This window comes from Anomaloglossus baeobatrachus, chromosome 3 (genome assembly GCF_048569485.1).
Source record: "Anomaloglossus baeobatrachus isolate aAnoBae1 chromosome 3, aAnoBae1.hap1, whole genome shotgun sequence".
NCBI lineage: Eukaryota > Metazoa > Chordata > Amphibia > Anura > Aromobatidae > Anomaloglossus > Anomaloglossus baeobatrachus.
Window position 1 is genome coordinate 424,517,499 of NC_134355.1, and position 17,516 is coordinate 424,535,014.

General features: G+C 43.0%; 1 protein-coding gene across 3 annotated transcripts in view; it reads right to left on the reverse strand.

Annotated features, from left to right (window-relative positions):
* Positions 1 to 961: 961 nt before the first annotated feature.
* FAM131A (family with sequence similarity 131 member A) overlaps positions 962 to 17,516 on the reverse strand; it is a 94,735-nt gene continuing 78,180 nt past the window's right edge. For all 3 annotated transcript variants that reach the window (XM_075338472.1, XM_075338473.1, XM_075338474.1), the window contains 3 exons: positions 6,599 to 6,781; positions 6,086 to 6,214; positions 962 to 2,178 (listed from right to left, as the gene is read on the reverse strand). In XM_075338472.1, coding sequence (XP_075194587.1) covers positions 1,775 to 2,178; positions 6,086 to 6,214; positions 6,599 to 6,781 — 716 coding nt within the window. In that variant the 3' untranslated portion in view covers positions 962 to 1,774. The remainder of the gene's footprint in view (positions 2,179 to 6,085; positions 6,215 to 6,598; positions 6,782 to 17,516) is intronic.

Below are 17,516 nucleotides of genomic sequence, written 5' to 3' on the forward strand. Positions count from 1 at the left end.
CTCTTCCAGTAATAATGTCCACCATACTGGACCCTTTCCTGGTATAATGTCCCACATTTCCAGCAAAAAAGTCTTCCATCCTTAGCCCCTTTCTGCAATAATATCCCCCATCCTGGTATAATGTCCTCCACCATGGGCCCCTTTCTGCAATAAAGTCCCCCATTCTGTGCCCCTTTCTGCAATAATGTCCCCCATACTGGTATAATGTCCTCCATCATGGGCCCCCTCCTGCAATAAAGTCCTCTATTCTGTGCACCTTTCTGCAATAATGTCCCCTATCCTGGTATAATGTCCCCCATCCTAGGCCCCTTTTTGGTATAAGGTCCCAGATCATTTTCCCCTTCCTTGTATAAAGTCACCCATCCTGGGCCCTTTCCTGGTATAAATGTCCCTATCCTAGACGTTTTCCAGGAATAATGCTAGCCATTCTTTTCCAACAATTTAAAAATTATATAAATAAACAATTCTTTTTAACCTTCCTCTGCTCCTACAAGGTACAGAATCCTCTTCAATAGGTGGCACAAAAGCCACCTATTTTGTCGTGCCTGCCATATGTAGGACGACATCACTGCCTTACACCGCATGTGATAACCAGCACATGACATCACTGCTATGTGCCACTTGTGAAAGGAAAGCTGTTGTCAGCTGCCAACCTCCGATTGACCGGTAGTGTGTATTGTAATGCAGAGAGTCGGCAGGTCTCTCCACCACAATACATTACAGCTAAATGTACTTCTGAGGACACACCCAGCTGAAATAGGGTCAGCATGGGCCGGTTATGCATGTGCCCCTCTGCCCCCCGCCGCAGCCCGCCCCTGTATTATATGTATTATGCTTATTATATGATACTTTATAACTCTATATTTAGAGAACCAAACATTATTATACAGATCTGTGAAAACATAACTTCATATTATTTTCATAGAATTAATAATAAGCAAAAAAAGACAAACAATTGCCATTGTTTGGTTTTTATATATATTTATATATACACAGCCGGTCATATATTTTCATAGACGCAGGAAAATGAGTTACAAACTTTTGATGTTACCGCACAAGACCTTCCAAGAGCAGCAAACAGACACGTACAAAATGCTAGAAAAGAAGGGTCTCCCCTGCACAAAGCATGCGCCCACAGAGCCCACAGGGAGGAGGGTCCCCATAGTGTCACCGGAGCTCCACAAGTCCTTGTACAGTCCTGAGGCTGCACTAATGTCACAGAATCCATAACATACCCCATGTTCCTCACAATTTGGTGCCTGGATTCTGTGGTGCAGAGGGAACCACTGATTTGCGAGCAGATCCAGGAGATGAAAGGGACATGCCGTGCTGCCACTGTTCCTAACCCAGGATCCACCACCAACACAAAATCAGGCTGGAGGTGGCATCAATTGGAGGTGGCATAAAATGGGGTGCAAGACATGCAGACAACAGATTTAAGGCCCTCCACTGAATCAGCACGGTGCCCAAGGGCAAGATTCATGCAAAACAGACCAAACAGGCAATTAATTGTGTGTATGTAAATAAAATAACAGAAAAAAGAAAACTACTCAAAAAAAAGTGGAAAAAAAATCACCAAAAAAAGAGTAATCAACATGTCTGGAAATAATAAACCAAGTTATTGAATTAAGCATATGGAAAGATGATGTAATGGTTTGATGAGTAATGCCCTTTCGTTAGTCCATGATTCTCTGAAATCAAGTTATACCGTAATTCAGAAAAAAGCGGAGAGACTGGTAAAGTGAGAGAGTGGCAGTGGCAGTTTCATTTTAAGTCAGGGTTGGTCCTCTTCATCTTCATCTAGTGATACCACACCAGAAGACACCACATCAGAGCCCTTCCTACGCAAAGCAAGCACACCAGACCCTCCACTCAATGTGGGGAAAGAAATAAGCTCATCTTCACTTGGACTTAAACAGGACTCAGAGAAGGACATGGAATATGAAGAGTCCTCACATTCCAGTTCTTGGAGACGATCATATCCACCTAGATCTGATTGTGGTTTTATGAGTAAAGACTCGTCAACCATCTGAGCTGGAGACCCCAAAAGCAGCTGTTCCTCATCTAAGCTGCAGAGACTGGAACAAAGTGTTTGAGGAGACAGGGTGCGCGAGGAGTCACTATCACAGCAGCATACACGAGAAGACACCAAATCCTTCTGCACTGGGCTCAGAAAATCTACACGGGTAGAAAAGAAAAAAATTACATTCACTAATGTATAAATATTACAAATTATCTGACAACTGGACATCTTTCTTCATTGGAAATGCAACATACTTATGAGTTGTAATGGAAATCTTTTTTACCCTTTTAAAGGGAATCTGTCACCAGGTTTTTGCCACCTAACCTGAGAGCAGTACGGTATAGGGGCAGAGATCCTAATTCCAGCGATGTGTCACTTACTGGGCTTTTTGGTGTCGTTTTGATAAAATCAATGTTTTATCTGCAGGAGATTATAGCTAGAGGACTAGTATATCTGCTGCCGGCAGTCCTCTAAATTTATAAGCTCTATATAATCCTGCCCCCACTGCTGATTGGCAGTATTCTGCCTATGCACATTGTACACAGAAAGCTGCATATAAGCAGTGGAAGCAGGGTGGTTGTTATAATTATTATTTATTTTTGGAGCACCATTGATTCCATGGTGCTGTACATCAGAAGGGGTTACATACAAACCCCTATGTATGTTATATCTACATACAGATATAACATACAGTAAACAGACTGGTACAGAGGCATTTTTTAGGAGATGGGTTTTCAAGTTCCGTTTGAAGCTTGTGAGTGTAGCAGATAATCTGACGTGTTGAGGCACAGAGTTTCAGGGGACGGGGGATACTCGGGAGACGTTTTTGAGGCAGTTGGATGAGGAACAGATAAGTGTGGAAAAGAGAAGGAGGTCTTGGAAGGACAGGAGATTACGTGTTGGAGTATTATGGACAGTTTAGTAGGTCAGTGTTAGAAATTTGAATTGGATACACTGGGGGATTGGGAGCGAATGAAGGGATTTGCGTAGGGGAAAAGCTTTGCAGTAGCAAGAAGAGAGGTGGATTAGTCAGGCAGCAGAATGAAGAATGAATTGGAGAGATGCAAGAGTGTTAGCAGGAAGGCCACAGAGGAGGATGTTGCAGTAATCAAGACGAGAGATGATGAGGGCATGCACTAGCATTTACATAGATTGGGAGTTGAGGAAAGGATGGATTCTGGAAATACTTTTGAGTTGGAGATGGCAGCAGGTGGAAAAAGATTGGATGTGCGGTGTGAAGGACAAGGCAAGGATTACTCCGAGGCAGTGGACTTCAGATACTGGGAAGAGTGTGGTGTCATTTATTGTAGTAGATAGATCGGGTGATCTGGTAAGAGAGATTAGTGAGACATGGAAAAGATGATTAGTTTAATTTTGTCCACATTGAGGTTTAGGAAGCAAGAGGAAAAGAAGGAGGATATGCTGATAAACATTCTGGGATTCTGGCCAGCAGGGCGGTGACATCTGGGCCAGAAAGGTAGAGCTCCGTGTCATCAGCGTATAGATGGTACTGGAAGCCATTGGACTTTATGAGTTGTCCTAGCCTTAGTCCTAACTCTTGGTCAGGACAGACATCGTGGTCATTCATATCACTTTTGAAGAGAAAAAATCCTGATGTAAGAGTTACAGTAGTGCCCCCAGTCAGTGGGTACAGATGCACACCCTTAAATGACTTCTGTTGGTGGTCTTCGTCAAAGTGCCGTGGCCAGGTGAAAGATTCCCCTTAAAAGGGTAAAATTATTTTTCATTACTCCTCACAAAAATATTGTGTTTCTTTTCTGTAGAAGAATAGCAAAATTTGAGAATCTATTACCTTACAATGGATAATCTTTTATATTAAATGATATTACTACTTTAAAAGGGCTTGTCCACTACTTGGACAACCCTTCTCATTCCCCACGATTGCCTGTTAAAACAAAAAAACTTACTCACTTCCCGTTTCGATGCATTTGTAGTGTCAGCAATCACTTTCTCGGGGCTCTTGTGAGTTTGTTACATCAACGCTCTAAGCCCAATCACTGCTGGCTTCACTGTTGCCACCTTCAGATGAATAAGTAATCAAGACTAAGGCGGGCTTTACACGCTGCAACATCGCTAGCATCGGCTAGCGATGTCGCGTGCGATAGCACCCGCCCCCGTCGGTGGCACGATATGTGGTGATCGCTGCCGTAGCGAACATTGTCGCTACGGCAGCGTCACACGCACATTCCTGCTCTGCGACGTCGCTGTGACCAGTGAACCGCCTCCTTTCTAAGGGGGCGGTTCGTTTAGAGGTCACAGCAACGTCACAGCAGCGTCACTGAACCGCTGCCCAATAGAAAAGAAGGGGAGGAGATGAGCGGCCGGAACATGCCGCCCACCTCCTTCCTTCCTCCTTTTCCGGTGGACGCAGGTAAGGAGGTGTTTGTCGTTCCAGCGGCATCACACACAGCGATGTGTGCTGCCGCAGGAACGACAAACAACATCGTTACTGCAGCAGCAACGATAATCGAGAATAGGGGGGGATGTCACCGATGAGCGATTTTGAACGTTTTTGCGACGATTCAAAATCGCTCATAGGTGTCACACACAACGACATCGCTAAAGTGGCCGGATGTGCGTCACAAATTCCGTGACCCCAACGAGATCGCTTTAGCGATGTCGTAGCGTGTAAAGCCACTCTAAGGAAGAGTTGAGGCTGGCGGCTCACTTCCTGTTGATTACTTGTATGTCTGAAGGTGGGCGCAGTGAAGCCGGCGGTGATTAAGTGCAGGGCTCACGTGACAGAACAACCTCTTGTGGCCCTAGGTGAGCGATTGCCGACACTGCTGCGAAGTAGTATTTTAAGCCCCACTCCTTTCCACTAACCTATTCTCTTGAAAGGTAATTTATATGAAAAATATCTAAAACACGTTTATAGTAAATGCCAATGCCAAACTTATCAATGTTTAATACCATTTTTTAGTACCTACGCAAAAACTAAGGATGATGGTTTAATGTTTTTGCGTGAAATACGTCCTATTTCTACATTAAAGTTGCATACTCTAGACAGGTCTTAAAAAACTGGACCAACCATATTTATATTGTAATTGTTCTTAGCATAAATAAAAAGTTGCCATTTGTGAAAAAATGTTACAATAATGTGCGACATTTGACACATTATAGTCCCAAACTCTTCTAACATTGTGAAGTGCATCAATTAATTAATTAATGATTGATAGCTATACGCTTTAGATGTTTCATATAGAGTCATGAGAAAAACTAAGTACACCCTACTTGAAACCTATGGCTTTATGTAAAAGGACATAAAAAAACTCATCTACTCCTTAGGTCTTATTATAATGTCAAATGAACAACGACACATGGCAAGTTACACCGATACCATTTATTTAACATAAACTATGTCAAAATGCAGAAGTAGCGTGTAAAAAATAAAGTGCACCCTGCCATATGAATTAAGAGGGTAAGTAGCAGCCAGGTGGTCATTAACAATTAATTTGACTTTGCTGGTGCGATGGATGTTTAGTTATCCATATATTATTGATATGTGGGAGGACTATTAACTGTTTTATGTTTCATATTTAATAACATTTCAGTTTCAATTTATTATACTATTTTTGCTGGAGACCCCTAGCTCTATTGCTACCTATTGATTGGTGGTTTTGTTGAATTATACTAATATCAAAAAGTTGTCGTTTATGCAATAACATTTTGCATTGACTTGTAAAATTTACCACGTTGGTTTCAGACTCTTATCAAACATTGCAAAGTGCTCTACCATGCTCAAAACATTGTGATGGCGTAATCTGAGCCAAATTAATCAGTAAAGTGTAACAAATTGTTTGATAACAGCGAGTCATTTGGTGTGGAGAGCAATCCGTTCCCTAATTAACAGAGTAAAAAACGGTCAAAAGAATCTATGACTGGTTATGACTATCGGCATTGAGATTTGTAGTAAGTAACCCAATACCTAGGTCCTAGGATGTACTTCTTAGAAAGCTTGTTTCAACCAAATAAATCTAAAGATTTTTGATTAGGATCTCCATGTATTCTTAATGTATACACAGAAGTGCCTGGACTGACCTGCAGGCTGGGAATGTTCCATAGAAGGAGGCAGATCCTCATCATAGGAATCATCTGTGGAGTCTTCACCGTCAACGGATGACCAAGCTCGGAGTTTAGCTTCAGCTATAGCAAACTGCTCAGCTACTCCTGTGTAGTGTAGGAAAAGTGGAGGCAGATGTGAACCAGAAGAGCAAATAGAACAAGCACAGGACTGTATAGACATCATTGGAATGTAATACACAAAGACAGTGTCAGGATAGCAGATGTCAAGGGAAGCCAAAAGCAAAGCATGAAGGTGCAGCATGAAAAATGCATGGACAAAAATGTAATAAAAATGTATTTAGGCAGTAAATAAATGATATTGAGAGGTAGAGAAAGAAGAAGGAAATAAAAGCAGCAAAAGGGAAGAAAATGTAGGGGCAGAATAAAGCAACACAAAAATAAAAGAAAAGGAATGCCATTAAAGAAAGCACAGGTAAGGACTAGTCCTTCATACATTAAGCCATTCATTCTATAAAATCCCTCTCTCACCTGCAGCAAACCTCGCCTCCTGTTCTCCCTCACTTAAATGTGAGTAAGAGTTGAAGTGAGTCTCCAGAGCAGCAGGATTGTCGCTGGGTTTGCTCCAGCCCTTCCACTCGATCAGATGAGCCACACGTCCCTGAGCCATGGCTGTAGGCTTGGTCACATGATCCTTCACCACCTGTGAGATTCCTGGTATTCGGAAAGAGGGCACAGGTATCGTAGAGGAATAATGTAAGTATATATCACAGTGTTTGTTTACAGCTATTTATACTGATGTGTATTCACATCTATGTAATTGGATGCCCTTCCATGTAACCTGCCTAATTCAGCCGAAACAAGTGATTCATCCTGACCTCAGCTATAATCCTACCTCTACTGTTACATGGTTTGAACAGAAAATTTGGAAGGGATTAATGATGATCACTTTGCACTATATTTAAGGTTATGAATATCGTAGGCTTTCATGGTCTTGGACAAGACCCAATAAATCTAGTAGATACATGACTGGATTTAAAAAGTCCTGAAGTTTGTTTTTTTCACCAACCAAATTCAACAGAAGGAGACATTTACTGAATTAAATTAATGTAAATTTACAAATACGGTCAAAGGCCTGCGTGACATGTCCATTTTCAACAGTACTGGAGGCATGTTCACACGCATACTCATTACAATCAATGAAGATCTTCACACCTCCGTGTTTTCACATAGACCATGTGTCCGTGTGATCCATGGTGATTCTCATGAGCAGTGACATCACCACTCATCACAGTCCCTGGGTCACACAGAGTTCAGTGTGCGTCGGGAAAGGATGCTGATCAAAGTTCAGGGAGTCTCAGAACGGGGTTTCATAGTATTTGATCATCGCAATTGAGGAACATCGTGGGAACAGCTGGACTATGTCGGAGCTGGAAAGTTTGTTTTCTAATAAATTGGTGAACAAGGGACTGTCTCTTGTCTTTAATTTCTTTAACTCTCTTTTTATGTCTTTCAGGTTGCCATTTGTGGACTACATCCTTGGGCTATTTCAGACCAGCATGGCTTTTTCTTATTATTTTTATAATAAGTTGGTGAACCAGGGAAAAAAGTTAGGGAGCGTTTTTTTGTTTTTTTTTAAATATATATATTTTTGGGTGTCCTTTATCTCTTTACACTTAACTGGGTTAGTGTATCTATTTATTATATATAAATAAATAAAAATCTTTATTTTATAGCGCTAACATATTCCGCAGCGCTTTACATACATCACGAACACTGTCCCCATTGGGGCTCACAATCTAAATTCCCTATCTGTATGTTTTTGGAGTGTGGGAGGAAACCGGAGTACCCGGAGGAAACCCACGCAAACACGGGGAGAACATACAAACTCCTTGCAGATGTTGTCCTTGGTGGGATTCAAACCCAGGACCCCAGCGCTGCAAGACTGCAGTGCTAACCACTGAGCCACCGTGCTCCATCTTTGAGCACGTTTAAAGGGAACCAATCACCAGGATTTTCTTATATAACCTAAAGCCAGTGCTATACTGGCACGATCAGGCTGATTCTATAGATACCTTTAGTGGTCAACTCGGATGTATAGGTTTTTTTTTTTTTATCATAAAGGTTTTTATTGAGTTTTCAGAAAAATACAAACTTCTCATACAACAACATCAAGAACAGGAGCATTGAGTAGCAAGAGGTGGAATAGCCTCGAGCCATTATCAGAATATCAATCTGGGACATTAAATACCCCTTACAACAACAACCTGAACATAGGAGCAGGGAGGGAGGGAGGGGGGAAAGAGAGGGGGTGGGGGAAGCAGCTCTACAAGACATTCTTAGGCATAATCAATTTATTTATGGTGTAGGTGTCGGTATCTGGGGGAGGGCCGTTGCATAAAGGGAAGTGGCCCACGGGTGCCATTGTTTAAGTCTCGCCGTTCTCTTCTCTAGGTTGGGGGCCAAGTTGGTTTCGTATAGCCAGTGTAGGTTGATCCTCTCAATTAGATCTCTTTTTGTAGGGGGGCTCACCGACCTCCACTTGTATGCCACACAGTACCTGCCAGCTATGAGAATGTGAGAAATGATGTTTTTTAAAAGATCCGGGATCCCATCTAAGCCAATGTGTAGCACCGCTAAGGTTGGGTTTGGAGAAAGGCGGAGACTAGTAACCTCATGGATTAGATTGAACACCTCCTGCCAGAAGTTAGATAACTTAGGGCAAAACCACCACATATGACATAAGGTGCCCCTGTGGTTGCAGCCCCTCCAGCACAGTGGTGACACATGTGGGGAAAAAGAAGCCAGTTTAGTAGGGGAGTTGTACCACCTCAGATGAACCTTTTTTAATTGCTCTATATGATTGAGACAAGAAGAGAACTTGTGGATCCATTTTGAGGCCGCGAACCATTCTTGCGGCGGAAGCGGAGAAGCTAGATCTTTTTCCCATTTGAGCATATACGGCAATTGTTTGTCCGGTTGTGGGGAGTTTAGCATATTATGGATATATGAAAGGCCTTTGATTTTGCTATTTTGAAAGAATTTTTTAATTGAGGCGTGGTCAGCTGTCGTGGGAGCCGGGAGATGAGGAGCGGACTGAAGAAAGTGACGTATTTGAAAAAACTGGAATAGACTGTGTCGGGGAAGGTTAAATTTATCACACATTTCTGAGTACGGGAGTAGGACGCCTTCTCTATAGAGATCTGCTAGGGTGATTGGACCTCCACGTGTCCAGGCGGCAAGATTCAAGTTCGGAATGAAGGCTTCTAGCGATCTAAGGGGAATGCTGGGACCTAAAGCATGTGACACTGGCTTGCTCCACAAGGACCAAGCTTTCTTTAGAGCTGCTGTGGTGGGTAGAAGATCGCCGGGGGGCGAAGGGGTTAGGAGCAGGGAGTCTATGAATTGTTTAGGGGAGTGGACCTGTGCCCAGGTGTACTCAATCTGTAACCATCTTAAGTCTGAATCATTCCTCCACCAATCTCGAGCCGGTTCCAGGATAGCGGCTCTGTGGTATGTTAGAATATTAGGAATACCCATTCCTCCACCACTTAACGGGGCATGCATGCATCTCAGGGCTATTCTAGGTTTTTTCCCAGCCCATATAAATTTACTCATTAGCGAATGAATTTTGGTGAGATACCGTTGCGGAATTGTTAGGGGCAGGCACCGAAGTAAGTAGATAATTTTTGGGAGGCAGATCATTTTAAAGGTCTGCATTCTCGCCACCCAAGAGAGCGGGAGAAGAGAAAAGCGAGTAAGTTCTCTATCCAGTGAGGTGTGCAGGGTCAGCAGATTTTTCCGGATCACGGAGTGTAGCGGGGCCAGTATAATACCCAGGTAGGGGATACCCTCGTCTTCCCATTTGAAAGGGTAAAGATGAGAAAGAGTGGCTCTAGTTGAGGCGGGCAGGAAGAGCGGAAAAATTAAGGACTTGGTAATATTAAGCTTGTAATACGAGACTTGAGCGAAGGAGGACAGGATCTCCATTACGTGTTTTAGGGACACCTCTACATTAGTGCAGGATAAAATCACATCATCCGCATATAGACTGATCACATGGTTTGTACTCCCCACTCGAATCCCCGAGATCCGAGGGCATTCACGGATAGTCTGCGCCAGAGGCTCTATAGCAAGGGCATAGATGATAGGGGAGAGCGGACACCCCTGGCGTGTCCCATTGGATAATTCAAAACTCCGAGATATAAATCCGGATGCCAGAACTTTGGCGTTAGGGTTAGAGTATAGTGCCATTATGGCGGTAAGTATGGGGCCTTCAAATCCAAACTTGGCCAGTACAGATTTCAGATATCCCCAGTGCACCCTGTCAAACGCCTTCTCTGCGTCCAAGGACAGGAATACACTGGGGATTTTCCTCCCCTCAGCCACCGCAATCAGGTCCAGCATACGTCTCGTCCCATCTTTCGCCTGCCTCCCCGCCACAAACCCCACTTGATCCGGGGAAATCAGTGATGGAAGGATTTTATGTATTCTAGCTGAGATTATTTTGGCGTACAATTTTAAGTCGCAGTTTAGGAGGGATATTGGCCTGAAGTTTCCTGGTGATGTAGGGGGTTTTCCTGGCTTTGGCAGGGTAGTTATAATGGCCTCTAGATTATTTGGTGAAATATCTGCTGTGGCTCGCCAAGAGGAGAAAAGTCTCAGGAGGAAAGGAGACAGGGTTTCAGTGAATTGCCTATAATAGGAGTTAGTGAGGCCGTCTGGGCCTGGAGCTGAATTTCTTTTGGCTGTGATCACCGCCTGGCGAACCTCTTCCAGGGAGAAAGGGGAATTTAGTTGCTCTAGATGTACTGTAGATAACCGAGGAAGATTAATATTGTTTAAGAAGGAATTAATTGCCGATTGGGTAGGCTTTGGGGCAGTGGGGTCATTTTTAAGGTTGTAGAGAGACTGATAAAAATCAGCGAATGCATTGGCTATTTCCGTTGGGTTGCGTATTGTGGCATTAGAACCCGTCACGAGGTATTCAATTTTGTTTTGCATTTCTCGTTTTTTAACCCTCCTGGCTAGTAAGGCACCCGCCCTGTCACCCATCATATAGTACCGCTGTTTGAGGGATCTTAAATTTTTCTCATAGTCTACCATCAGCAATTGGCGGAGCTGTGTTCTTAGTTTCCTGAGTTCGTCAGATGTTGACATGTTTGGGGCAGATTTATTGTGGGCTTCTAAAAGCGCTATGTGGGACAGTAGAGCTTTGGAAGTTGCCTGACGCCTCCTTTTCTCCCTAGTGGCAATTTTGATGAATGACCCCCTAATAAAGGCCTTGTGTGCAGACCATAGCGTTTCCTCTGTCACCTCCTTGTTGTCATTAAATTTAAAAAACTCTGCGAGGTCGGCCTGCAACTCCTCAGAGAGTTGTCTACAGGCCAGGAGGGAGTCATTCATGCGCCACCGGGTAAAAACGGGCGTGCGGCTTTGCTCCTGGACTGTCAGGTATATGGGGGCATGGTCCGACCAAGCTATAAGTCCAATTTTTGAATCTGAGCAGTCCAAAATAAGTGAGCTTTCAATCAGAAAGTAGTCCAATCTGCTGTATGAGGTGAACCGAGGTGAGAAGAATGTGTAGTCCCTCTCATTTGCATGTTGGTATCTCCATATATCATGGAGATGCCTTTCTGAAATTATTGTGCTCATTTCCTTCCTCTTTACAGCAGTATTGGAGCAATCCAGAGTGCTGGACATTAACATGTTAAAATCCCCGCAGATTATTTGCTTACCCTCTGTAACGGATGAAAGCTTGGAAAGAAACCTCCGCAGAAAGCTGATCTGACCAGAGTTGGGGGCGTAAAGGGTTGCAATAGTATACTTAGAGCCATTTATGGAGCAATTAATAATGGCGTATCTACCTTCAGGGTCTAAATGTTGGGAATGTAGTGTGAACGCAACAGTATTTTTTACACAAATGAATACTCCAGCCTTTTTTTTTTTCCCACAAGCCAGCAGTATGAAAGGAAATTTAGCATTATTTAACCTGTGCGAGTCCCCCTGGAGGAGATGAGACTCTTGACCACAAATCACGTCACATTTGGATTTAACCACTTCCCGCCAAAACATGGATCTCTTGGCCGGCGAGTTCAGGCCCCTAACATTTATAGACATACAGTTCAGTACCATTGTACATGAAAAAAAATCCCTTGCCTAGAGCTGCGGGGGGAGAAAGGAAGGTTAGGCAGGAAAGAGGTAACACTGACAACATTAACATCACTAACATTACTGATGTAGGGAGCATCAGTCCACATAGAAAAAAGCCCAAAAAGGGGGCCTGCGGTATGGTGGAAATGTACCGCCATGGGGGCTCAGGGTCCTGGTTGAACAGAACCAGCGGACCTTAAAAGTAGCAACTAAGTCTCAGCCGCGACTCAGACATATCACATAACTCACGCGACGGACCAATCTTCATTCACTTTATCCCTTTGGGATGATCCTGTGGCTCTTGGAGATCTGGCCGGGAGATTTGCCATGTTCCATGAGGATAGGAGCTTTGCCAACTGTTGTGGGGAATGGCAGACGTGGGTGTTTCCTGCACGGAAAAGCAGGATCTTTACAGGGAAACCCCATCTATAGGATATAGCTTCATCCCTGAGAATTTTGGTATAAGGGGCAAATTCCCTCCTTTTTGCCAGGGTTCCTGCAGACAGATCCGGAAAAATGGACAGGTGCCGGAATTGCTCAGACAGAGGCGGCCTCCTTCTCAGGGCTTGCAGCAGGGCTTCTTTGGTCTTGTAAAAGTGCAGGCGAGCCAAAGTGTCCCGGGGGGCATCAGCACTGAGGGATTTAGGCTTAGGGACTCTGTGTATTCTGTCCACCAGGAAATCAGTTGCAGACAGGTCTGGGAGCAGCTCCTGCAGCAAGGAGCCTAGAAAGCTCTGCAGCCCCTTGTCTGGTATGGCCTCTGGAATTCCTCTGATTCCTAGGCTATGTGCGCACGTCGCGTAAAAACATGCAGTTACGCTGCGCTTTGTAGCGCAGCGTAACTGCATGCGTCCTGCGTCCCCTGCACAGTCTATGGAGACTGTGCAGGGGCCGTGCGCACGTGGCGTTTAAGAGCGCAGCGCTTCGGCTACTGCCGAAGCGCTGCGCAAAAAGAAGTGACATGTCACTTCTTTCCTGCGCTTTGCCGGCAGCTCCTGCTCTGTCTATGGCAGGAGCTGCAGGCAGAGCGCATGGAATCGGCGCTCACTACGGACATTTCTGCAGCGATCTAAAGCGCACATGTGCTCTTCAGATCGCTGCAGAAATTTCTGCAGGGCTTGTACGCAACGTGCGCACATAGCCTTATGTTGTTTCTGCGGGACCTGTCCTCTAAATCCAAGACCTTGGTATGGAGCTTTTGCACTTGTTCCTCCAGTGCTGCATTGGCATCAATGAGGCTATTGTGTGACTTTGTCAGCTCCTGCATTTTAGTTTCAATGTGCGCTGTGCGACTGCCTATGGCAGTGATATCTCCCCTCAGCTCAGCCACCATATCTTTCCAATCCTGCTGCAGTGATGAGCGGAGGGCACTGAGCAGTTTCTGCATGGTACCTTTGGTAAGCGGTATATCTGCAGCGTCTGTGTCCAAGTCTGGGCCTGCTGTGGATCCCCTCCTGGATGAGCGTGAGGAAGCTGTGGAGGAGGATGCTGCTGCCATTTTCCCTCGTCCCGTGCTGGAGAAGAAGTCTGTAACTTTCGCCGGGGACGGCTTCTTCTGGGACTTTCCCCTTGGCATGCCACGTTCCTGGGTACCTCCGCAGCACTTTCCCCCCGTGTGCAGAGAGATTGGTGCCACTGGTGAGCCGCAGTGATCCGGTTAGGAGTCGAGGTGGCTGGAGCTCAGCAGCTAGGTGACCGGTGCCATTAGCAAGCAGGCCACGCCCTCTGGATGTATAGGTTTTGATATCCAAGAAAGTAAAATTTATAAAATCATCAGCTTTTGCCAACAAAGCAACATTTTTCTGTTGGTTAAGGCCCCGTCCCTTCTGGTCACATTGTTATGATCTCAGCACAGGTCCTGCAAGTGAAAAATTAAATTGATTGTATAATACTTAAGGGTGCTTTCTCGTTAGCGATGTTGTTGCGTGTAAAGCGGCCTTTTATGCTATTTCTAACAGGGGGAGGGGATAACTATGAATACTCCTCCCCCCAGATATTATCTGATCCTCAGCTGCTGTCACTCAAGAAGCTGATGATTTTATAAATTTTACTTTCTTGGATTTCAAAACCTATACATCCGAACTGACCATTAAAGGTATGTATAGAATCAGAAAATCACAGAAAAATACTCCTAAAATATTACCTTTATTGATAAACTAGTCAAGACTGGTGGAGCGATATAACTATTCCCCGTTTCTTTGCTGGGTAATACCACCGGCTGGTCCACTAAATTGTGAACTAATCTGTGTTTGAGACCTTCAGGGTATATTTATATAACTTCTTTTTCATGTTTTTAAATTTGTTGTTTATCAATAAATGTAATATTTTAGGAGTATTTTTCTGTGATTTTTTGTTTTTTGATTACTCCAGATTTTGATCTGTTTCTCTGTGAAATTATGTATAGAATCAGCTTGATAGTACCAGTATAGCACTGGCTTTAGGTTATATATGAAAATCCTGGTGATTGGTTCACTTTAATGTGTTAAAGGGAACCAATCACCAGGATTTTCCTATATAACCTAAAGCCAGTGCTATACTGGCCCTATCATGCTAATTCTATACATACCTGAAGTGGTCAGATTGGATGTATAGGTATTGAATTACAGGAAAGTAAAGTTACAGAAATGTACAGCTTTTTGATTGGTAGCAGCTGCCGAATAGCTAATATGTGGTCGGTTTTTGCTGCTGCCTGGCCTCTGCAGATCCAAGACTGTATGGGCTTCTTCCAGGTATGAGTCATTTCTGTCACGTGATAGGGGCAAGTTCGAGATGCAGCCCATACAGTCTAACATCTACAGAGGCCAGGCAGGCAGAAAGGGGCAGAAATAGATTGCAAAACCCCACCACCCACATATTAGCTATTCGGCAGCTGCTGCCAATCAAAAAGCTGTACATTTCTGTAATATTACTTCCCTGTATTTCAAAACCTATACATCTAAACTGACCACTAAAGGTATGTATAGAATCAGCCTGATAATGCCAGCATAGCACTGGCTTTAGGTTATATAGGAAAATCCTGGCGATTGGTTCACTTTAAATACCATTCATTTCAGTGTCAATGCGTTTTTTTCCTGTAGGTGTCACATGGATGTCACACGATCGGCACATGGATGACACATGGATGGTCAAAAAGCAACGTGTCACACATGCGTTTTTTAAACGAACGTGTGAAGGGGACCCAATTCTGGGACAATGTAAACTCAGATTAGATAATCTTAAAATGCATCACATTTATCATAGTGGTTTATGAAGTTTTATAAATATGGTGACTTAACTGTCTAGTCTAAGCTTACACCACTTTTTAGTTGGCTTACTTTGTGACAGCAATGTGTGGAACAATTCTTAAGTATTATTTTTTGTGTACGGTGTCACATTTTATGCCACAACCCTTTTTCTGATAAGACATACCGATTTTAATTAAGTCGAACTCCTTAACAGACAAGGTACATAAAGAGTCTAAAAACACATCATGAATATGGTGCAAGTCATAAAAGACAGTTTTGTGGAAATTACAGCACAACTCTGGTGCTTGACTTCTGTGAGGCTGTGACTAATGCAAAAACACCCAAGCAATAATATATATTTATATAACAGGTGCAATCAAAGTCAGGAAAAGCTTTTTCATGATATGGGAATGCCAGTGATTCAACTTTCTTGGTCTGGGATCCATGTTTTTATAAAAAAAAAAAAAAAAACCCATAGATTTTCTTGGTAAATACTCTACTGGGCATAGTAATAGAGCTTATTCCCACTAAATATGACAGAATTTTGTACAGACTGCTAATATTCTGTGGCAAAAAGTCTATTTTAACTGGAAACCTCCAAGGATCCCCTCCATGCAACACTGGGTCCCTACAATATAAAAAGTGTCATATGCAGCTAGCGGAACTCAGGACCCATAGTTTAAAGGGGTTTGCCCGCAAAGTTAATTTTAATCAATAGATCTTAGAATAATAAGTTCCACAATTGGCTGTGATTTAAAAAAATAAAAATGTTCCTGTGCTGAGATAATTTGATAAATGTGTCACTGCAATTTACTGTGTAATGGCTGTGTCTGACCGTGCGGGAATCATGCCACACCTCCTGGGCTGGGGAGGAAGCAAAAAAGTATATAGATATTACAGCATTTCTTTATTGTTATTATTGTATGTAATTGGAAGGTTTTGTTTTGTTGTTAAAACGCAATAAAAATATTGTAAGTAAAAGAAAAACAGTACGGAATCACAAATATTTTTTTCTTTGAGGTAAAACATTTTTTAAAAACAGGCAGGGAAATATTTTACCTCACAGAAAGAATCAGCTATGATCCCGTGCTATAATGTCTGTATACTCTTTTTCATTCTCTCCAGTACAGGAGCTGTGGTATGATCAGACCATGTCCCTTTATGGTCAGACACGGCTATTACACAGTACATAGCAGGGACACATATATAAGATTCTCTCAGCACAGGAGCCTCTTTATTAAACACATCCAATTGTATAATGTATTATTATTCCATGATCTATTGATTAAAATTAACTTTTCTTGTGGGGAAAATTCCTTTAATGCTCAAATAGCCGCCCTCTACTTCTAGACTAAAGCAGTTAATCTTTGATGTATGATGCACAAATTCATTTTCTAGGTAGACCTAGATGGCAAAACATGCCATGTCAACTACTTTGGTATTTCTGTTACATACACAATGTCAATTGACCAATTTTAGCGATTGCCTCTCTATATAAAGCGTTCTGTTTTCTCAGATATAATTTATGCATATGTAAATATGTTCTACCTATAGTGTGAATGTCACAGCTTTGCTGTAATCTTTCCGCAATGTTATTATACCTTTCAAAATAAAAAAGGAATCCTGGCTCAAATAACTTAATAAATCTCCCTAAAGGTGTTTCCTTTGTGTAGATGCCTTGCACCATAATGATTATTGGTTTTGATACTTTTTTGTGCCTCATCAGTCAAAACTGTGCCAACATTTTGAGACAAATTTTTGGCCCCAAAAAAGCCAACTAATAGGTGGTAAAGAGTCTAAAGGTTTACGAAACTGATCATCCAGCATGACCCACTATGATACATTTGGCCCATCTTAAGACTGTCTAGTCTACATTTATGCGTGGTAAAAATGAGATGGGATTAGCATATTTTCCCCACTGATTTTCTATTTTCATTCCCTTCTAGTCACCATCTGCAGTTAACATAATGATCTAAGGAATTGTGTCAATAAACTGACTTTTCTGCCTTCGTGTGCCAACTTCTTCGTCTCAGAATGTCTGATCAATGTGAGTCCCAATCCAGTGAAGTTAA